This window comes from Paramisgurnus dabryanus, chromosome 9 (genome assembly GCF_030506205.2).
Source record: "Paramisgurnus dabryanus chromosome 9, PD_genome_1.1, whole genome shotgun sequence".
Lineage (NCBI taxonomy): Eukaryota > Metazoa > Chordata > Actinopteri > Cypriniformes > Cobitidae > Paramisgurnus > Paramisgurnus dabryanus.
This window is the reverse complement of record NC_133345.1, coordinates 40,009,029-40,030,749: the sequence shown is the minus strand read 5'-3', so window position 1 is coordinate 40,030,749 and position 21,721 is coordinate 40,009,029. Positions and strand designations below refer to the sequence as shown.

General features: G+C 35.9%; 2 protein-coding genes across 2 annotated transcripts; both read left to right on the top strand.

Annotated features, from left to right (window-relative positions):
* The first annotated feature begins 1,733 nt into the window (after positions 1–1,733).
* On the top strand, positions 1,734–15,487 carry LOC135746428 (uncharacterized). Its single transcript, XM_065265089.2, has 10 exons — positions 1,734–2,046; positions 3,670–3,822; positions 6,477–6,625; positions 7,323–7,463; positions 8,067–8,185; positions 9,021–9,089; positions 9,687–9,834; positions 10,441–10,547; positions 14,490–14,605; positions 15,105–15,487. The coding sequence occupies exons 1-10, from the start codon at positions 1,864–1,866 to the stop codon at positions 15,117–15,119; spliced, it is 1,200 nt and encodes a 399-aa protein (XP_065121161.1). The 5' UTR covers positions 1,734–1,863; the 3' UTR covers positions 15,120–15,487.
* A 2,472-nt stretch (positions 15,488–17,959) lies between these two features.
* Positions 17,960–21,531, top strand: polr2i (RNA polymerase II subunit I). The gene is made up of 6 exons (XM_065265069.1): positions 17,960–18,131; positions 18,460–18,514; positions 19,808–19,881; positions 20,400–20,474; positions 20,707–20,758; positions 21,245–21,531. The coding sequence occupies exons 1-6, from the start codon at positions 18,070–18,072 to the stop codon at positions 21,305–21,307; spliced, it is 381 nt and encodes a 126-aa protein (XP_065121141.1). The 5' UTR covers positions 17,960–18,069; the 3' UTR covers positions 21,308–21,531.
* The last annotated feature ends 190 nt before the right edge of the window (positions 21,532–21,721 follow it).

Sequence of the window (21,721 nt, the reverse complement as noted above, 5' to 3'; positions counted from 1 at the left end):
AGCAGCAGTCAACAATCAGGGGAACGTCCCATGTTGTTTTATCCAAATCATTTGGCAGAAGCAGGTTTCTGTTTTTTACAAACATGTTTCTTAAAATTGTTTTTTTATTATGGAGGAGAGCTGAAAGTAATAGTTTGTTCCCCTAAAAGAAAAACAATTGCTCCATGGCAGAACATACAACTACACTCTTAGAAAGGATTTACACATCTTGTGCGCTAAGCTTTTTAACACATTACATGTCAATGTAATTTTAACACATTATGTGTTGAAGTTGTGTTAAAATGTGTTGTTTCAATAATAACACAGAGATGGGTGGATTCTGGGACAATGCATTTAGTGTGTACTGTATGTTAATTTACTTTGATTGCAGATTACGACAGTATAGATTCTCCAACATGTGTGTAATCTGATTAAAATGTGCATTTACATGTACATTCTATATTATATGAAACAAAAGTCTGCGCAAAGCATCCCAGTGACTATTCCCAGCACAAATACCAACAACTGATGAACAATGGATATTTCATCTGTAAACCGCAGAAAAAAGTAAACTCGTGGAAACATTTTAAACAGTAGCCCGAATCTGAAGTCGGGAAAAAGCAGAGGACTTAATGGGCTGCGCATAGCATCTTTTGTCGAATTCACGCTTTATCTCTGGAAAAATTTACAAACTCAAAGCTGAGTTGAAGTTGTTCTTGAGAAGTTTTCAGATATAGGCCATTGATAGATGCAGCCATTGAGATCGAAAGGTTGCCCCTTGGTTTACATGCATACTTTTATCCTGAGGATCAGATTACAGTTTGGACTACACCACCCCTTTACAATCGAAATTTCCATCCGATCGACCTCAGCCGTATTGATTAGGGTGTTAACTTAAAGGCTTTTCAATCCAATTGAGCCAGCAATACGATAACAAACTGATTATTTGGTTGGTTCTCAAGGTTATTCCTGGAGGCCCACTGCTCTGCACATTTTGTATGTCTCCTTTATTTAACACACCTGATTCAAATCATCAACTCATTAGAAGAGATCCCCATGAACTGAACTGATTGTGTCAGATGAGAGAAACATACAAAATGTGCAGAGCAGTGGGGCTCCAGGAATAGAGTTTAGAACCAGTCTATGTCATTGCAATAGATGAAATATGACATCTGCAAGCAATTAATCCGTTTTTAACAAGCTTGTGTCTAAGAAAGTTTGTACAGGGTGTAAACATTATTCTAGCAAAGTAACATTTAAACATAGACAGACAGACAGAAAGAAAGATTGTCCTCATTGAGGAAAAGTTATCTATCTGTATCTACATGGACATGGATGTTTTTTACTTTCTGTTTTAAATTTAAACACAATTCATCTTGTTCAAGGAAGGACGTATATTATATCAGTATTTGTACAATAGAGAAAAGTTTGCTTTTAATAGAAAAGTTTGCTTAAATACGGCGTGAGTGAATATTTTGTTTCCTAATTACCGAATTACGCAATTAAAAAACTACAGACTAAGTTTGGTTTTGCTAAATTAAGTTGTGCAATTTATTGTCTTCAACAAATGTTGCGACATAACTATTATTAATTCGTTGATTTAATATATAACATGATTTTAATGGTTATGTTGTTACTAAACTTTGTGACAATTTAATGTGAAAGCCAGCAGCACACAGGTTCAGTGTCCTGATTGGCCCGCGGAAGTATCACGTGTTGGGTTGCGTTGTTGTTGCTACAGCAACACATAAAGCTTCAGTACTGGTGCGCTACGGAGCGATGTTGAACAGACGATAAAAACGGTGAAATACTTACATTTCTTAATAAATAATACATCAGCCTCTAATGAGTTACTGAAAAACTTTTGATTTTCGCGGGCGTATAATGCGTAAAGCACAGGCAACTTCGCGCGGCGTCAATGATGAAGATGATGATGCAGCAGTTGTACAGCTGCGCGCGCTCTTGAGGAGATATGAGCATTACTGCGTGCAGACTGACAGCAGTCCCTGTATTCTGCTCAAACACGACATCCTCCTCAAAATTGACCAGCAACAACATCTAAAAAAGGTGAATTGTGGTTGATTCATGTACAGGGGTAAAAAAAATAGTACGACAATAGGGATTGTTAATGTACGTCACCGCAGTGTTGCATTATGGGACGTGGGCGCCATGTTTAGAGGCACCGCCGACCGCTATGCCATTTAATTGTGGGTGTGTTAAGCTAAAACTAGGTAAACTTGAAGAAGAACCGAAGAAATTTAGGAGTTTGAAAGAAAAAGAGAAGGGACCCTATCGGGAGAAACTAAGTGCTACTGCCAAAAAACTTTATTTGGACAAATAAACAACAGATCCATGTGATTTAGCAGCCCATGACTGGATTACGGATCCAGACGCAATACCTCCGCTCACTTATCTGTTATTATTACCTTGTTTTTGGATTGAGTGCATACACTTTGCAGGAGTTTAAGAGCTATAAATCCCTACAAGCTCATAGTAAGATGACATTCTTCTTTCGGAGTTTAATGACTGTTGGCAAACCAGCTAAAAGATATATGCCATTTACTTACAATGTATACGTATCTTAATGAATCTATAAAAAAAATATCCGTTTTATTCTGTGCAATGAATCAACACATGTTCATAAGATGGCTCTTCTGTTCTTGGCCAAGTTATTAAAACAAACAAAATGCTATTCAGCTAACGTTATGTTATTTCAAAGAGTCACAAGCAGTGGGTTTGAGCAGTTGCATTTAATAAAAAATATTTGTTATAATCGTCAAAATTGTCTAAAGATTTATTTTTATAACTCTTGTGGTTATGTTGATCAGAAATGAATGAATAACGTTACATAATTTACATTTACAAGTTAGTTTGACAGTGTTAGCATAAAAACAAGACAATTTAAGTGGTTCTGCTTTTATTAATCACAAATTACTGAATGACTGAAAATGCAGCAAACACACTCTATAGCTGATGCAGGGATTTTTTTGAAAAGTAAGTTTTTTCTCCTGATTGCGGCAGGCAAACCACGCGATCCGGCGTCTTTTCGTCAGCTCCTCCACCGGCTTCCCCCAAATAAAAGCTGAAAAAACGTATTCCGTTGTTCAGTTTCCTCCCTGAACAATCGTGTGACCTGCTGTGGCAGTTTTTGATCGAGCAGTACTGACCAAACATATCGAAGTTTATTAAAATCTCGACAGAAAATACAAAAACAACCTCCAACACACTAACTCCAATACAGCGGGATAGGAGGCGATCCTGCAAATATGGCGGATTACTCATAATGCCACACGGCGTGACGTCAACTCCACATTCCCTATATAAGGCTTTAATGACCACAAAGAATGTGTGCATAGTTTTCATGAGCATTAAGCATATTTGTTTCACTGTACTTTTTTATTATTATTCTTAAAGGTCATTAAGGAAAAGTAAGGTTGTTCCTGTATTATAGTAAAAAAGCTACTACAGTGATTAAAAATGTACTAGCTCATATTTGTTCCTAATTGCAGGAATGATGATGATATATATATGTGGGGATGCGGTTTCTGCTTAACTGTCATTTAATTTCAAAATAAATGTAATTTCTTACCCTGTATTTTGTGTGTAATCATTCTCATTAACCCAGTTACATAAAGCAAATGTTGGTACAACTGTCTTTCTCAAAGTCCTTTGTCTTTTCTTACTCTGTAGATCACACTGTCATTTCCAGAATACAAGCCATCAGATGCAATTTTGCCAAGCCTCCAGCCTCTGTTAATGGCTTTACGAGATGAACGTTACATACACGTTGAAGAATTAAACATCTGGAGTCTTTCTCTCAAACAAAAAGACATAGTTGAGCTGGTGAGGACTGATACCCTTTTACTACATTTCCTGATCTTTTTATAAGATTCTTATTCATTTAAGACAACCATTTAGCATTGAATTCCTTTTTAGGAATCTATAAATTTCATAATTGTTTACATGTATAAAACAAAGAAAATGTAACCTGCCTTTAGTGGTTTCGCAAAGCATGCTACAGAACTGTGACTGTTAACAGTTGTTGTAAACATAGTAGTGTGATATTTGCAGGCAATTGTGAGAAATAAGAAAATGCTGTATGGCAAGTTTCTGTACACACACACCACTACACCACAATTCTAGTAAATCATAAATGATGAGATAGAGGGATTTTTGTACATACTTTATTTTCAATGAATACCCTGCATAGTCCTTTAATATAATATGATATAATAAAAAAATAATAATAATGGCATGTGATTGAGGAGAGATGAGGAGACAACGAGTAGTGTGTATATATAAGAATAAACTTTAATTGGTGTTTTGGCAACACCTTACGCAAACACAAAATGTGTTTCATGTGAAAGTGACGTGATTGTCAAGTATGATAACTGATACTCATAATGTGACCTCTGCATTTACGCCATCCCAGTGAGCAGCACATCTAGTGTAGTAGGAAGCATCCAGAAAGAAACTGGGAGAAACGTGTCCCGCTCATAGGCACCTCAGTCACTTCCTACCGGCCATGAGAATCAAACCAGTGACCTGCAGTTTACAAGCCGACTCTCTAACCATTAATAAAATGTAGCCTTAACGCTGTAGGCTTCGTGTCGGATTTCATAAATGATTCTGCATCATTGTCTGTGTCGACATGCAATTACACTTGTAGGCAATATCCATGTGTTTAACCCACAGTAGCAGTGCAATAGCCAAAGAAGAAGCATCTTGACCAGGAAACGCCCAAATGAAGAAGAAGCAGCAGCTTGTTGCAGTAATAGATGTAAATAAACATTGACTTTTGTTGCAGTTTGAGTTAAATCACTCCTCAACTTGGCCCATCTTTGTTTCTACTGTCGCAAGTGGAAATGCTTATGAAGAAATGCGACGCTGATTTTTTTACCTGATAGGGGTTATAGCAGACCAATCACAATGCTTGCGGTCCACATTAAAATTTTGGCGAGGTGGGCTCAAAGCCACGCAGATCCTATGCATAACCTACGGCATAGAACCAACGCATGACTATAAAATAAACTTTTGGACATGACTCCCTTTGATTACATCTGCAAACAGTAATGGGGAATATCTGTTGCAATATCTTGGCATTTTAGTGCAAAACATTTTGACTTAAGATTTACATGCATCTGCTCTCTTTTTAATACAGGTCTTGTTAGGCAATAACAGTCTTTTTGTTTTTAAGAACATTTTCCCTGGAAATGACATTACAATGGAAATAAATATCTATCAAAGACAATGTTGTACAGAAGTTTGGCACTTAAAATTGCAAGTTCATATGCAAGTTAACTGGTGTGTACATCAGAGTAACTATATGTAAACAACCCACTGTAACTAAGGCTGGATTTACACTGCAAATCTTGATGCCAAATTCCGATTTGTTGCCTGTATCTGATTTTTTTTTGATGACCCGCTTACGTCATCTTTCAAAAGCCACTATTAACCAATATCTGCATTTACACTAAACACTTGGCAAAACAATTCAAGGTAGACATACTGACAAACAGCTTAAACCACAGAAGAAGTAAAATGTTGCGATATGCAATGGACACAGACAAAATTATTATATGAGATTATAGAGCTTTATTTCAGTAACAAGACATAAAACTTCAACATTATTCCACTAAGTGGAGCTGTCGTCCTTCATTGCACTGCTAAGAAGAGTCATGTGATCGCGGGTGGTGTCCACCTGAGTGGACTTCATTTGCCAGTGTCACATTTTTAATGATGCAGTGAAGAATATTAACATGACACATCCATATACTGTGTTATGATAATAAATGGTTGCGCATTTAATAAAAAGTTCTCATTTTTACTGTTAGATGATCCTTCTAGGTCATGACTAGCATGTGGAACATATAAAAGGAGGTTCATATAAGCTGAAATGTATATTTGTACAGAGCTGATATTTTTCCTAAAAGATGTAAGAAATAACACATGGTCAGTTGTTTCTGTTACATGCAAGCTGTCAGAAGCTCTTCAAGGTGTTCTTCCCTCTTTCTCCATCTATATTTTCTCTACAGCTTATTCTTTGTAGGGTCATAGGAAGTGTTGGAGGCTATCCCAGCATACCTAGGGCCCAAGAAGACTGAGAAACACAATTGACTGCTGGGCAGTTCATAACAGGGATATTTAGGTCTCTAGAGATCAACATTTTCCCTTCTTCAATGCAAATGTGTGGCCTTTTTAATGATTTTACCTCTTTGGTCATATTCTTACTTTAATCTTTTCCACAGTATCCGTGCTGTTTTTTAAGGGGCAGTCATGGGCTTATGGTTAGAGAGTCGGCTTGTAACCTGAAAGACGTTTTGAGCATGACCCCTTTCCCCTAGTTGCTCCCCGGGTGCTGCAGTGATAGCTTTTGTGTGTATTTATGACTTGTAGTTTATGTGTTTACTACTCACTGAATGGGTTAAATGCAAAAATCATTCCAAGTTTGTGTTATCATACATTGGCAATCAAATCGCTTTCACTTGTTTTGACAGTGTCTTATGTTGGAAAGAGGGGGAAGGACAGTGTATCCCATCAGATCGTTGGAGATCCTCGATTGTAAACTCGATGATTGGTGTCTGGAAAGATTAGGAAAGGCTTTGAACAGCAGTTACATCACCACACTCTGCCTGGACTACACATGGTAAATTATTTACTGATCAAGTGTGTGTAGGAGTGTTGAAAACGTGCTGGTAAATAATGCTGCACACCGTTGACAGTGGTAAAAACAATACTGTATACGTCTGTCGGGACTAATGAAGAAGTGGGGGGTCAGCAAAAAGACTTTTGCACACCATAATTATGCATAATTTGACCCAGGGGTAACATGTAGATAGCAAACAAAAGGGGACCCAAAACCCATCCCTGAGGGACCCCACAAAGTAGAGCCACACAAGATGTTTGACAAATAAGAAATTTACCAATCCAGAGCTACATCTCTGATACCCAACAAAAGTCTTTATGTGGTTGATCAAGATATTATGGTCCACTGTGTCAAAAACTGAGCTGAGGTTAAGAAGAATTAAAATTTAAGTACAAACCAGGATCTTTTGACTTTGGGTAGTAAGAAACCACATGGTAACCACAAGCCACTCAAAAACATTAGCACAGTATTGGTGGCTTTCACATGGGCAAGCACTTACATTTTCTTTAGATTTTGTAAAGGTATTTTTTAATTGTATTATTATGTTATCACAATAAAGCTTCTTGAATTGACTTGCTCTTTTTAGCCATTTCCTCACTTTCTTTTCACTTTCAGTCTGTACATTCAATGTAATCTTTAAAGAATTTCAATGGTTTATTTATGGCTTCCTAATTTTGTCTGTCTATCTTTTTCGTAGCATGAGCGAGGAAGGGTTGAAAGGTCTGCTCAGCAGAGGTATTGGGTCTTGTCAAGTACATTCTCTGAGTTTGTGTTATTGTGGTTTGGGTTTGTGGAGTGGAACTTTGCTGGCTTCACTTCTCACCAAAAGTTCAATAAGGTATAAACTGTTACTGTATGATCATCTGTGCTTATGTTTCCAATTAATCCATGGTATCCATTAGCTTCTGGTGAAACGATCACATTGGGAAAACATTATTCCCTTCACAAAACAGACACTGTACTGTAGCTAAAAAGTGAAATAAAAGACAAGAATGTACAAAAGAAAAAATTTAATATAAAATAAAATACAAAATAAAATTAAGTAATCGAGGCACATTTTCACACTGTTATTTTAAATAAACGAATGTAGGAAAACCTTATCATTTCATCATTTATCATTTATATGCACCACTATAATGATACATAGTAATAAATTGCAGCATTTTCCTATGCACATTTGTGCCACATGATATATAAATATAAATTCATTTGCCTGAAAATTTTTGGATAATGACAAATTTTAATTAATATAAAAAAATTTGATATGTAAATAAATATTGCCACATATGTGCAATAAGTTGTTAATAAAAATTGCCAGGTGGATGCTGCACATTGGTGGTGGTTGAGGAGATTCCCCCATTCATATGTAAAGCGCTTTGAGCACTGGAAAAGCGCTATATAAATGTAACAAATTATTATTATTATTTTTAAATCTCTTTAGGGAGCTCTACATTAATGGCAATGAGTTGCAGTGTATGGGTGCCACTGAACTGCTAAGACCTGTAGCTGAATACTGTCAGAAAATAGCAGAGACCCCAAACAAGACCACATCCATCACAGGTGGGTGCATGTCTGTTTTTTTTTTTTCAAATAATTCACTGTACACTGTAATAACATTTTGAGTAGACTTAAAAACAATAAGGCAACCTATTACAAGTACTTTTGCTTGGCTCATGGGGTTGTGGGGCTCTAGGCAAGATCATGATAATGGACCCCAATGGTTGCACTGTGAAGGAGTTTGCACACCGGATAAGAAGCACAACGCCACATCGCACCCTAAATAAAAACACATTATTTTCTATGAATGTACACACACCGGCTGCGTCTGGACGCTGCTTAAATCCCTGCTGCACCACAGAGCACCACTCATAACATTAAGTAACATCATATTTGTCCTAAATTCTACAATTAATATAGGCTGCAACGCATATATAATATCTGGAATTAGACTCTGTTTGTCCAAGCTCGCCCTATTGAATGTGCACATCCGCTGTGCCATACCTGCGAGTTGTCCTAGATGCAACGTAATGCTGCGCTACTCCTTGGTGTGCGACCTCCTTAATTCCTTATTTATTATTTTCAGTAAATTTTCATGAGTGGAATATTCAGACATTATTCTAAAATTTTATCTTGGGGCTCAATGCAAAGTATTTTCCTGCTGGCCTGGTCAGGCAAGTGGTCAAAGTTTTCACTTGCCCTGACAAAATATTCGATGGCTGCACCACAAAAAGTCCAAATTAAATAAATAAAAATTCCCCTTACTTCTGTTCTTGGCCCGACTGTTTACTGTATAGGTTACTAATACCACCACATCCACTCGAAGAACTGGATGGAAACACACCTAATTCACACTATACGCAGCCAACACTGTCATTGACACGTTTCCTTCTTTTAGATGAAGCTGAATTGATCAATCAACTAAGCAATAAGAAGTCTTCCATCCAAAGGAAATCAGCACACAAAGGTAATACAGATTTTCTAAACCTCCGAGACACCAAAACACACAGATTCATGTGAACTACACACAGTTGACATGTTGACATTATTGGAGTTAAAGCAAATTCACCTTTTCCAGCTCAAAATGGAGCCTACAGTGATCAGTATATGGCACAAAATTTAATGGCACAAACAACAAAACTATTGACTGAAAAATGTGACATGTTTTAAAGGAACACGCCAACTTTTTGGGACTTTAAGGATTTGTATATTTTTTGATGTGAATGACTCTTGACATGAATGACTCTTGAGTTACTTAACTAAATGAAACATTATAAACACATTAATAGATGATTAGGCCAAAACGGAATTTGTAGTGGTGTTTATGCCCGAAAGGGTTTAACTGATCTATGGTCTTTGTTTATTTTTGTGTATCCGAATTCTTTACTTAAGTTTTGTGGTGTAAGTACAGTATATATTTACCTCTTTTACCACTGTGCTGTGTTTTTATTGTGTTGTCTTCAAAATGATTTTTTTCTCATGATAAGGGGGTGCAAAGTGTGTGGTCATGTGATTTTGATGGATGCCAGATTTGTCTCAGCTACAGATGTCATCTTGTGATTAGGAAAGAAGACAAAAAAGAAAAGAGGAAAAACTAAAAGTCGTCCCAAGGTGAAGGAAGGGCCCTGGCTAAAGAAGCTGCATATGTTTGATAACTCTATCGACAACCAAGTGCCAACTCAGCTAAAGAGATTAATGGAGCTCATCTGCATGTGAGTATAGACTTCACAGAGCTGCTTTCATCATAACTTTTACCTTGACAATTGAAAGTGCATTTGTGGTTAAACCAACAATGGTTTAAAATTTTTCTTTTAACAGCCCTTTCTATGAATTACCAAATTGGCACAAAATCAAAAAAGTGACTCAAAAAACATGGGATTTGTTTCTCTAATGGTTTAAATGTGTATTCATGGAAAGTGCTTTATGCTTTTTGAATGAATGTAAAGGCTCATGTTCACAGTCTCATTATGCTGGGTACACACCAAAAGATAATCGGGCTGATTTTTGGCCGATTTCCCTCCTTCCAACAATGTCCCGATTATCATGATGGTTTAATATTAAACATGTTGGGGGGAACCCCGAGGACAAACGTGTGCACGCTCTTGAGAATATCATGTGAAACGAAACAATATCCAATCAGAAAGCGAGATGATGGAAGGATGGACATTTTTACCTGCATATCGTCCGCCATCCTTATTCTGAAGTCTTGATTTTTATCCTCATGTTTGTGGTCTATCACATTTGGAAAATCTTATAAGATGTTAAAAATCCATTGGTGTGTAGCCAGCATTATATGTGTATCTGTAAATGTCTCTCAGTCTGGTTAAGTTCTCCAGTGATCTGACCGAACTGGACCTTGGTGAGAATCATGTCGGAGAGGATGGTGGGAAAAAGCTTTTAGAGGCCCTGAAAGACAGAAAAGCAGGTGTGGACTTTATAAATTTGATTGAAATATGGCTATAATAGACTGTGTGTGTATGTGTGTGTGTGTGTGTGTGCGTGCGTGCGTGCGTGCGTGCGTGCGTGCGGCCGGGTAATTATCACGTTGGGGGGACCAATTGTCCCCACAAAGATAGGAATACCAGTATTTTTGTGACCTTGTGGGGACATTTTGATGTCCCCATGAGGAAACAAGCTAATAAATCAAACAGAATGATGTTTCTTGAAAATCTAAGGTATCAGACAGTTTCCTGTGATGGTTGGGGTTAGGGAATGGGGCAGGTAAGGGGAATAGAATATACAGTTTGTAAAGAATAAAATGCATTACGTCTATGGAATGTCCCCAAAAAACATGGAAACCAGTGCGTGCGTGTGTGTACCTGGTAATCCCTATTGATTTGGGAACCAAATGTCCTCGCAAAAATAATAATACAAGTCAATTTTTGGCCTTGTGGGGACATTTTTTGGTCCCCATGAGGAAACAAGCTTTTAATCCATTGCATGATGTTCTGATCTAAATAGCAGAAAGTTTTCCGTTAGGTATAAGAGTTGGATTAGGGAATACAATAGTTTGAACAGTATATGGAAATTGGGCCCTATTTTAACGATCTGAAACGCAAGTGCGAAGCCCAATGCGCAAGTGACTTTGTGGGCGGATCTTGGGCGCTGTTGCTATTTTCCCGGCAGGAGAAATAACTCTTGGGCCAGTCACAATTCAATAAGGGGTTGGTCTGAAGTAGGTTCATTATTCATAGGTGTGGTTTGGGCGTAACGTCAAATAAACCAATCAGAACGCTATCCAACATTTCCTTTAAACGCAAGGGCGCAAGTTCCATGGCGGGTTGCTATTATTATGACGGATTTACCAGGCGCACGCCAGGAGCGGTTCACAGCAGAGGAGACCCACGTTCTTGTAAGAGCAGTCAAAGCCTCTACAGGATCTGCCTCTACACAGACGCCAGCAGAGGACATCGCTGCGTCCACCCTCACCGCTGAAAGGGTTTGGGGGCTTTGAAATCGGACCCAAGAAACGCAAGCAAGGTCCAACCCCAAAGTACACTTACAAATCAAGTTCATATACATTAAGGTTTCTTATGAAAACATTTTAATTATTATTTACATAAAATAAACGTAATACAGCCACACAACAAACTTATGAAAATATTTTAATCGTTATTTGCATAAGAATTTTTTAACGCAGCCACACAATAAATAAAAACTATCACCACAATGCTCACCACAATGATTTCCCTTATCTCGTGTATTAATATTTTTTATTGTAACAATTTATGATTTGCAAAAATAACTGTTGCATCTGTGTAGATTAGAAAAGCAACGCTATACACGCTATGTGCACGCTATACATTATGGTCAAGCATGCGCCCTTAAAAAAGCATAATGAACAACGCGCAACGCGCCACTGACTTTAAGGGCTCTATCTTACACCCGGCGCAATGCAGCGCAATGCGCGACGCAAGTGTCATTTGCTAGTTTCCACCCTGCGCAATTGTAATTTTCACGTTTAGCGCCGCGTTGTTTAAATAGCAAATGCATTTGCGCCCCCTTTTGCGCCCATGGGCGTTCTGGTCTGAAAACGAGGTGTGTTCAGGCGCATTGTTGGCGCGTTGCTATTTTGAGGAAACTAAAATAGACTACGCCATTGACCAACAAAAACCTGGTCTAAAGTCTAAAGTCAATGGCGCAATGTGTTTTATGTTATTTAAAGAGCGCATTAGTAAAATGCGCCTATAAACGGGGGACAACGCGGGTTTGCTTATCACAAATTACATGAATGCGCAGCAGCACAAAAACGCTTTTAATTGTGAAAGATTAAAGGATTGAATGTAAAAGATTATTATTGAGTCTCTTGGACATAAATGAGGACTAATTATGAGACGTTAGAAGGCACAAAGAGCTGCTTCACCTGCAGCCTGGTAAGTAAATAAATGTTTTGCTTTAAACAAATGCATCTGTTTTTAAATGTTTTTTTTAATGCTCCTCACGGATTTATGGATGACTCTGTACCTGCGGATATGGTAAGATGAGAAACATTTTTAAGTAATGCTTAAAAAAACTCTTTGCTAAAAAAATGCTGTCCAGAGTGCTGAAACGTGAGGGGAGGGAGAGCCGTTTGTAAATTCTTTATCTCCTGTTTGTTACAAATAAAGTATTTTTAGAGTACAAACCTTATCTTACATAGCCTACTTGTAAATTATTTTTTGATGATATTGGATAGTCATACATTTAAAGCAATTGCCTGCTTTTTACTTCCATGACTAAAAGAAAACGGGTTTTAAAGGTTTTAATAAAAACAATTTCAATACAAGTGAAAAACAACACAATTATTTAACATTAATCTTAAACTGGGGATCTTCTTCCTCCGCTTAGTTTTTCAGTTTACAAAGTCCGTCATCTAAATAGGGATTAGACATAGCGCCAGCGCAACTTGCTTTTAAAGGGGATGAGAGCTGAGTCTCTCATTGGTTTACTGCACATTACGCCCAAAATACTCCCACTATAATAGGACCTACCCTTTTCGACCATGCGCTCGGCGCACAAACCATTTTTCCCGTCGTTAAATTAGCAAATGTGCATTCGGACACGCCCATTTAGACGTTGCGCTGTGCGCTTTAGACAATGCGCTTAGATCGTTAAAATAGGGCCCTAAACTTTTTTTTTCTGGTCAGTGGCACAATTGTTTTTTGAAACTGCAAAATAGCATCAGGGATGGTTTGCGCCGGAACACGCCTCCTTTTTTGGGCTGAACCGCCCAGGGAGCGCAAGTTCATTCCCTAGTTTGCTGACGTGCGTCTGTGGAGGGAAAAACCCGCTGTCCGCCGGTGCAAAATATGAATGATACATGCGTCACTGACAAAGTCAATTGCGCTGGGTTCAAGATAGGGCCCATTATGTCTATGGAATGTCCCTATAAAACTTGGAAACCTGTGTGTGTATGTTTGGAGGGGGGATGCAAACGCAAAGATTTTTAACTGTAAAGTAACACATAGTAATCCATAATTAGGGATACGCAGTCCAAATTTGGTCCAGGGTGATTGTTTTTATTCTTTACCTGGCCATAATTCGGTTACAGTAGTTTATTAAACATGAGCTTGCAGCAGTAAGTTAGACATAGTTCAGTGTGTGTCTTATCTGATTAAATGTATTCATGCAAATAACTAGGCTGCAGAAAATGTCTAGCATTAAAAATATATATAGCAGCACAATGTGCAGGATGTCTTATTCAATAAGGGTTAGGCCAATGAAGAAAACTGAATCTTGAAATTAATCTTACAATAATTTAATCTTGTTTAAAGTGGTAAAGCGATGCATCATTAAATTTGTATACATGCAGTCGTTCAGTGTTTGGTTCATACAGATTTTGAACAGCAACACTCTTAATCTAATCCTGAACATCATCAAATCAGTTTTCCCATTGGAGTGTTTCTTACAATAAAAGTGCTATAAACTAATAACTCTCTTCTCCCCCTTGAATTTTCATTAGGATATTTATAGAAATAAATTACAGTTAAAGAGCCCTGGCCATGACTCTGCACGCGGCTATACTTCATGTTTTACTTCCTCTTTTCTACAAAGTAACACTCTTTAATGAATAACTAGTACATGGTTCTCGTTTACATTATGTGGTGATAATCTTGATTGTTAGTTTATTCAACACTATCAGCAACAACGTTTGGGTGCTCAGTAAGCAGACTACAGTATAGTGGACATGCCAATTTCTAGTCATCATGGCACTCTTACAAACATCACTCCATTGGCTGATCCTGTACCACCAAAACACTTTTTTTTCAAATAAAATGATGAAATGTCAAAAATGTGATGGACAAAACGCAATCCTTCAAAACATGTATAGGAAATGACAATGTTTTGTGCAGTGAGATTGTAAATCAGTTTTTTGCTTTTTTAACAGGTAAGCTCTCGCCAATAAAAATCCAAGTTTCAACGCGCATGTCCACGGAAACTTTCAGTGCGATTTTGAAAAGTTCAAAGGAGCTTAAATCTAGAAAAAAGAAACGACAGAAGAAGGTACAGTACACGTTTTTTATAATGAAGCACGTTAATGCAAAATGTTGTATAAAATGGCCCAAAGAGGTATTTGGACACCTAATCCACTTAATTAAATGCCTGAAGGTCAATGCATTAGATAAATTATTCTAGAACTTTTTTTATATTTAACCAGCTGGCCCCAGGGTGACTTTTGGTGAACGTATCCTCAAGTTCATACAGGTGTAGTAGAGTAAATCCCATTAACTGTGGTCATTGTCCACTCATGTTTTACAACCAGAAAATGAACAAATGCTTTTAGTCTCATTAGAAAAGTGCCAATGTAATCTTTCTTTAATTTAAAGCCACTTGTGTTAAAATTTTATACGCACATTTTTGTTATTGTGGCTTTCTGTAGGCTTTAATTGTGGCTTCATCAATATGGCTGTCACTGTATTTAATTTTTGTAAAAGCTGTAAGAACTGAATTTCTGTCTGCTATCATAATACTCATTATTTTCCTGTTTTATAATTTCTTTAAGGGAAAAATAAAATAGCGCTGGATCTCTCCCGGGGTCTTGACATGGACGGCTGCTCTGATGGACTATAAACAAATGTTATATGTTAGCATTTGTGAAATCTTTTTCACCATGTTCTCAATTTGTTAACTTCAGAATCTTCTTTATTATGGACTGAATTATGTTTGATGATCAGAGAGTGAAGATCAAATGAAAGCTAACCACAGAGTTCCAGATGATAAAACATTCATTTCTCATTGGTTCATCACTGAAGGATCCTGGATCACATGTTCTGTTTCTTCAATGAGAACTGGTGTTTGCATGAAGATGTTTGTTCTTCGTCGCTTTTTGTCTCTTGACAATTTATTGTGAAAGTTCATAAAAATTAAACATATTATTATTATTATTATTGTTGTTGTTGTGAAAATTGTGCTTGTTATTCCATAAGAGTTTAATGCTTAAAATGTTTAGAATTTACAAATGATTTTTATAGATTTATTGGTAGCACTTTACATTAAGGTTATATTTGTTAACATTAGTTATTGCATTAGTTAACATGAACTAATAATGAACAATACTTCTACAGCATTTATTAATCTTCACTCTTAAAAAGATATACACATCTTTGTGCGTTACGATTTTAACACGTTATGTTTAATTTTAACACATTATGTGTCATTTTGTGTTAAAATATAACACTAATATAACACTAATATAAGTTTTGTTCAAATGTGTTTTTTCAATAATAACACAGAAATTGGTGGATTTTGGTTAATTGTAAAGTGTAATTATATAATCTAAATCTATATTAAATCAAAGTCTATTTAATAATAATAATAATAATAATAATCATTGATTGTAATAATAGTATTGCTGTTACTTTAAAATTAAATGGTAACGTCTCTGGTATAGTTTAACTCTAAACTTTCAACTACCTATCATGAAAGTTTACAAATGTGTAAATAGTTCGGCGATCATTATGTCAAGCCTCGGAGAGAAATTATATGAATGATTTCTTTTGTTTGTTTTTTTGGTTAATTTGGTTTTGTCGCCATCTTGTGTGCATTCACTATTATTGCAGACACTTTCAAATGATTGTGTCTTACATGGAAAATGAATGAAAATCTGTGATTGTTTGATAATCTTTTGATGTTTGTTTTTTAATATCTACACTCTAAAAATGGCTGTGTTATTTTTAACCCATAATGCACTCTTAAAAAGAATGAGTTATGTTAAAACAACACATGTTGTGTCTAGTTGTTCTTAACTAGACACATCTCTCTGCTATTTTTGGAACAACACAATTTGTGTTGTTTTAACACATCTTGTGTTGTCCCTTTTATTTTTTTAACACAAAATCAACACGAGATTACAAATGTGTTAAATAGAATAACAAAAAACAATGAGTTAAAAATGAACACATCCATTCTCAGAGTGTGCACTCTTAGAAAGGATTTACACATCTTTGTGCGTCAAGCTTTTAACACAAGTGTCATTTTGTGTATATTTTGTGTTAAATAAAACACAAAATGTGTTGTTTCAATAAGAGATGGGTGGATTCTGTTGTTTTTACCACATTCGTTCTAAGAGTGTGGATAAATACTGGAACACATTCTGGGTTAAAAATTACCCAATGTTGGGTTGTTATGCAACCAAAAAAATGCAGCATGAAGTTAAAACAACTTGGTTTTGCAAGTCAATTCAACCTACTAATATAAGTTTTGACCTGTGAATAGTTGACATAACTTGTTGATTTTTTTTACTTATTTTTTTAAGCTAAAGTCGCAATGGTAATTGTTGATTTGACAAATTATGGTATGGCGAGGTATGGCAAAAAAGCGTACTGTATAATCTCTAAAACAACAACTTTCCCTTTCTTTTCTAATGTCTGCAGCAACCTTACTATTCAGTATAGTTTATGTTTTTTTTTTATGACTTTTCTGCAATAGGTGGGACAGCCCAATATTATAATTTTAAGAATGGAAACAAACATTTCTGGTTCCCTTGCCAAAAAGACCCCTTTTACGCTTTATCCAATAATATAAACAAATAAACACAGCTTTTCTTAATTTTGAAGTCTAAATGCACCACCAAGCTTCTTGCAGCTCTTTCAAACTTTATTAAAAACATGTTTCCTGATTAGGAAATACTTTGAAGAATTTTTTTTTTGTTGGGAATTGTATTGTGTCCATGTTGTACATAATATCTTAATAATTAATATAGGTTATTATAAATAATAATAAATAAAATACATTTGTACAATATAAATGCACAAATAACCAAATAATTAACCAGTTTAGGAATATGCAATACCTTTGCAAAAAAAACCTTTACAAGATAGTCCTTCAGTTCTTGATTAAAGAACCCTGCCCTTGAGTGATAGGTTTCTCAGAAGCCACATATAAAAAAACAAAATTGGTTTAAAAGTTTGATTATCTGATTGATTTTTGCATATTTGTTACTTCAATGGAGTTCCTCATTAAGGAAATCTATAACTTTTATAACCTGCATTTAATTTTGATTTAATTAAGACTATTTTTACAATGTGAAGACTTTAGTTCATTGCGTGTACATTACATTATATTACATTAGGTATGCCCCCGTAATCCTATGACAAGCTACTTTTCTAAATCTTACCAAACGAAACTCTAAGCAACTGTAGGCTAAACATTTAAGTGCATCACAAAGCATTAAAATCGGTTGAGAAATGTAAAAAATTATTCTGCCGTATATCTAAAAAATGTTGCTCCCCATTTACTTGCATTTATTTGCATGCTAGTCTTGCCACATCTAATATGGCAGCGCTGATGCATTTTTGCAGGTTTGATCCTCCATACCACGAGGAGGCGCTGTGGTTTATTTGGCCAACACTGACCGGAGTTCACGCGTGCGCACAGTGCACTGTTAGTCAGTTTCGCCAGTGCGTTAAGGATTTGCCTCTTTTCTCAGCATTAAATACTTTAAAAGAGCTATCTAAATCAAATCTGAGATGGAATTAGAAGGTGGCACGTATGAGCCTGGGTTTGTGGGCATTAGATTCTGTCAGGAGTGGTGAGTTTTTGTTTTTTGTTAGTTAAACGATTGTGTGTTTATCAGACTCGTGTACCACTTATTCATTCAAGCTTGGTTCTATAGCACTTTACACAATTTTACATTGTTGCAAAATAAATTTTACAGTTCATACACATTCGTAAAGACATAGAGATAAAATGAGAAACTATAAAAAAAATGTACGGCATTTCTGCATTTTATTTTCACAAAAGTTGTACATTAAGTTAGCTATGCTTAATTTAAAATAATCGTCTGTTAGAACTGATAGCGAAGTGTGTTTGTGGCTGTATAAAGTCTTATGTTGTGTTATGTGTTTTTTTTTTTACAGTAATAACATGTTGTATCCTAAAGAGGATAAAGAAAACCGCATTCTACTCTACGCTGTAAGTCGTTTGGCATATATCTGTGTCAATATTAAAGGGTACCCCGTTTACGAAGACTTGTGTCGTTATAATTGTATAGATATTAGAGATCGACCGATGTATCTGTTTCCCGATATTTCACCGATACTTAACCATTTTCCCATTATCGGATATCTGTTTTGTAATATCGGATTGAACGCTAAACGCCGCCATCTTGTGGACGTTTTGAGATTTGCGAGTAAATGCATAGGTAAACAGCGCCTTGTCAACATAAACTATAACAACAAAATATGAATTATTGTGACACAAAATACCAGTTAAGAAATTCAATGACATATAAGCTGTTTTGTTTGTTACTTTCCTGACAATGTATTTATTCCAGTAATATTATTCATTAAATTAATATTATTCTTTACTCTTTCAGACCCCATTTACTAAATTGTATGCAAAGAGAGAGGAATTGTTGTTGTTGTTGTTGTTGTTGTTATTATTATTAGGGTTTGTTCAGATCAGTAGTGTTGTTGTAATTGTGTCAAAAACTGAAGTAAAAATCAGTTCAGCATATTAGTTATTGGGTACACAAGCATCCAAATATATGCTATTGGTTTTAAAAAAGTCAGTATCGGACGGTCGATCTCTAATATATATATATATATATATATATATATATATATATATATATATATATATATATATATATATTTTACATCTTTGATAAAAAAAAGAAAAAGTATTGCAATGTATCGCAACATGCAATGTATTGTATCATATTGTGATACATTGTATCATGACCCATGTGAGGCCCTTGCCAATACCCAACCTGTGTATGGATTAACTAGTTCTCGCCATGAATATAGCCATAGATGCCGGAATGACATGGAGAATAAAGAAAGAAAATAACAATGCATGAGCCATATTTTCATATAAGACAATGTAGGGTGTTTTCCCGGACAGTCCTGGAATAATATGCATGTTTAATTTAAAAAGAATGTGGATGCACACCTGTAATGTTTAGTTGTAAGGTATGTTTGTAAAAACAATGTAAATGTCCAAATATAACTAAGGCCTAGTCCTGGATTATTCTAAACCTTGTCTGGGAATCCACCCCTAAAGTTAAGAAACAAATCCATGAGCAAACTTTTACTAAGCTCAAAATTAGCTTTACGGTTGTGTACAGAAGGTTGTTTTGAGTAAACTAAGTAACTATTTTATAAGTAAAACAACAGAAAAATCAATTTAAAAGACACGTGAACCTCAAAATTCAAATGTATATATATCTTGTGTTTGTTCATGTGTGTACATGTATGTTTTCAGTGCAGAAACTGTGACTATCAGCAGGAAGCAGACAACAGCTGCATTTACGTGAACAAAATCACCCACGAGGTTGAGTGAGTATTTTCAGTGTGTTTGTCAGTCCCTGACAATCCCTATGTGGTTATGTTTAGCATATAGCTATTAGCAGCACATGACATACCATGATCAGTCTCAGGTGGGCAGGCAGAGAAACTGGAGTGCCAGTGTTGATAGATGATAAATATGTCAATAGCAATGTTTAATAATAATGAGTTTTAATTGACACACTCGGGTCAATTCAGTGAATAACGAAAAACGAAAAAAAAATTCGTTTATGTTTTTAAAGAATTTTGTGTACACCTGACAGCAAACGATTCATGCAAACGATGGATGAATAGGTGGGATAAATACTACAGGTGACCCTGGACTATATAGCGCCAACATTTTGTAAACATTGTTGGAGATTAGTTAATATACTCAGTATCTTGAGCAGCACAAACACAGTCCTGTAGGCAACCATTGTCGTTATGTTTGTCAAGTAAAGTGCAGGCCTGTAGACTGAACATGTAGTACTAGTAGGCACCTAACCACCTCCATGTTTTATCTCTTCTAGTGAACTCACTCAGATTATTGCAGACATTGCCCAAGATCCAACTTTGCCTAGGACAGAGGACCATCCGTGCCCCAAGTGAGTGTTGGATATCTTTTATCCATGTCAAACACATTTGGATTTATTTTCTTCACATCAACACTAACGTGTCACTACTGAAATGTCTATTGTTGTTGGCTGTGCACAAAACTATTGTTTATTTTCAGTAGTAGTGTTTATAGTTGCATTTATACTTTGATTTATGCACTACAATCCCAAAAAGCATATTCAGTTGTTTTGAATTGTTCTCTAACACAATCTGTTGTTTTAGGTGTGGCCACAAGGAGGCAGTGTTCTTCCAGTCTCACAGCATGAAAGCTGAGGTAATAATAATAATAATAAGCATTATCACTGTTTACTACTAACTACAGTACCACAACAACACTCCCACATGTCTGTAAGGATTGTCTAGTACAGGAACAGTTCTTTCCTCCAGTAGCTTCTAGTCGGGATGCTTTATCAATTAGGATATGCTGACATTCACATGAACATGTTCTTGAGGTTTTTTGTGCATTAATCTTAATCTAACATAATTTAATGTGTTTAAGAAACAAAAAAGTCATAAAACCGTCTTAAATAATATAAAGAATATTAACTGAGTTAAATATTGAAATCAATGAGTGAAATTAATCTTTGCTGCTCCTACTGTGTATTTGACTAAAGTTTAACACAATGAAGTGAGTCATTACAATTGCCAATTTAAAATTTGACTGATCTTTTGTACAGCAATGACATATAAATATTATATCAAATGTTGCGCATTATGAGCTGTATCTTGACGATTCCTTTGTTCTAATTCTGTATTGTAGGATGCCATGAGGCTTTACTATGTCTGCACCGCTCCACACTGTGGCCACAGATGGACAGAATGAGGAAGATAAAGCAGAGATCTGATGTTAAAGGATGTCTAATGCATTTGTAAATTATACATTGGTTTTTATGTTTTGCTTAATCCTTTTGTGGAAGAAGATTTGCAAACATGCCAGCATGCATTGGGAGACGTTGTTTTTTCAGTGCGTTTAAACTGTATTGTCCGTCATTTTATTTTAAAATAGTGTATTTTTTTGGAAAGTTTGTAATAAAAATACAAAAAGGAGTTTGTTTTATTTGTCTGACACTTTTAAAGGCTTAAACGTATGAGCTTTTAAGAAGCACCAAAAAGTATGCCTATATGAACACTTACATTATGCATAAATGCCATTGCATGAGATAGTAAAATATATATACTGTTACTGCTCAGCTTGCTTAGATGTTATAAACTGCTGCTGGTTAAAATGACAATATCT

Bases quoted from the DNA above. Each gene is read 5' to 3' on its own strand.
- polr2i (XM_065265069.1), top strand. From the start codon at position 18,070: ATGGAATTAGAAGGTGGCACGTATGAGCCTGGGTTTGTGGGCATTAGA. The intron at 18,132-18,459 runs GTGAGTTTTTGT...TTTTTTTTACAG, and splicing joins ATTAGATTCTGTCAGGAGTG to TAATAACATGTTGTATCCTA. The intron at 18,515-19,807 runs GTAAGTCGTTTG...GTATGTTTTCAG, and splicing joins ACCGCATTCTACTCTACGCT to TGCAGAAACTGTGACTATCA.
- LOC135746428 (XM_065265089.2), top strand. From the start codon at position 1,864: ATGCGTAAAGCACAGGCAACTTCGCGCGGCGTCAATGATGAAGATGAT. The intron at 9,090-9,686 runs GTAATACAGATT...TCTTGTGATTAG, and splicing joins AAGGAAATCAGCACACAAAG to GAAAGAAGACAAAAAAGAAA. The intron at 10,548-14,489 runs GTGTGGACTTTA...CTTTTTTAACAG, and splicing joins CCTGAAAGACAGAAAAGCAG to GTAAGCTCTCGCCAATAAAA.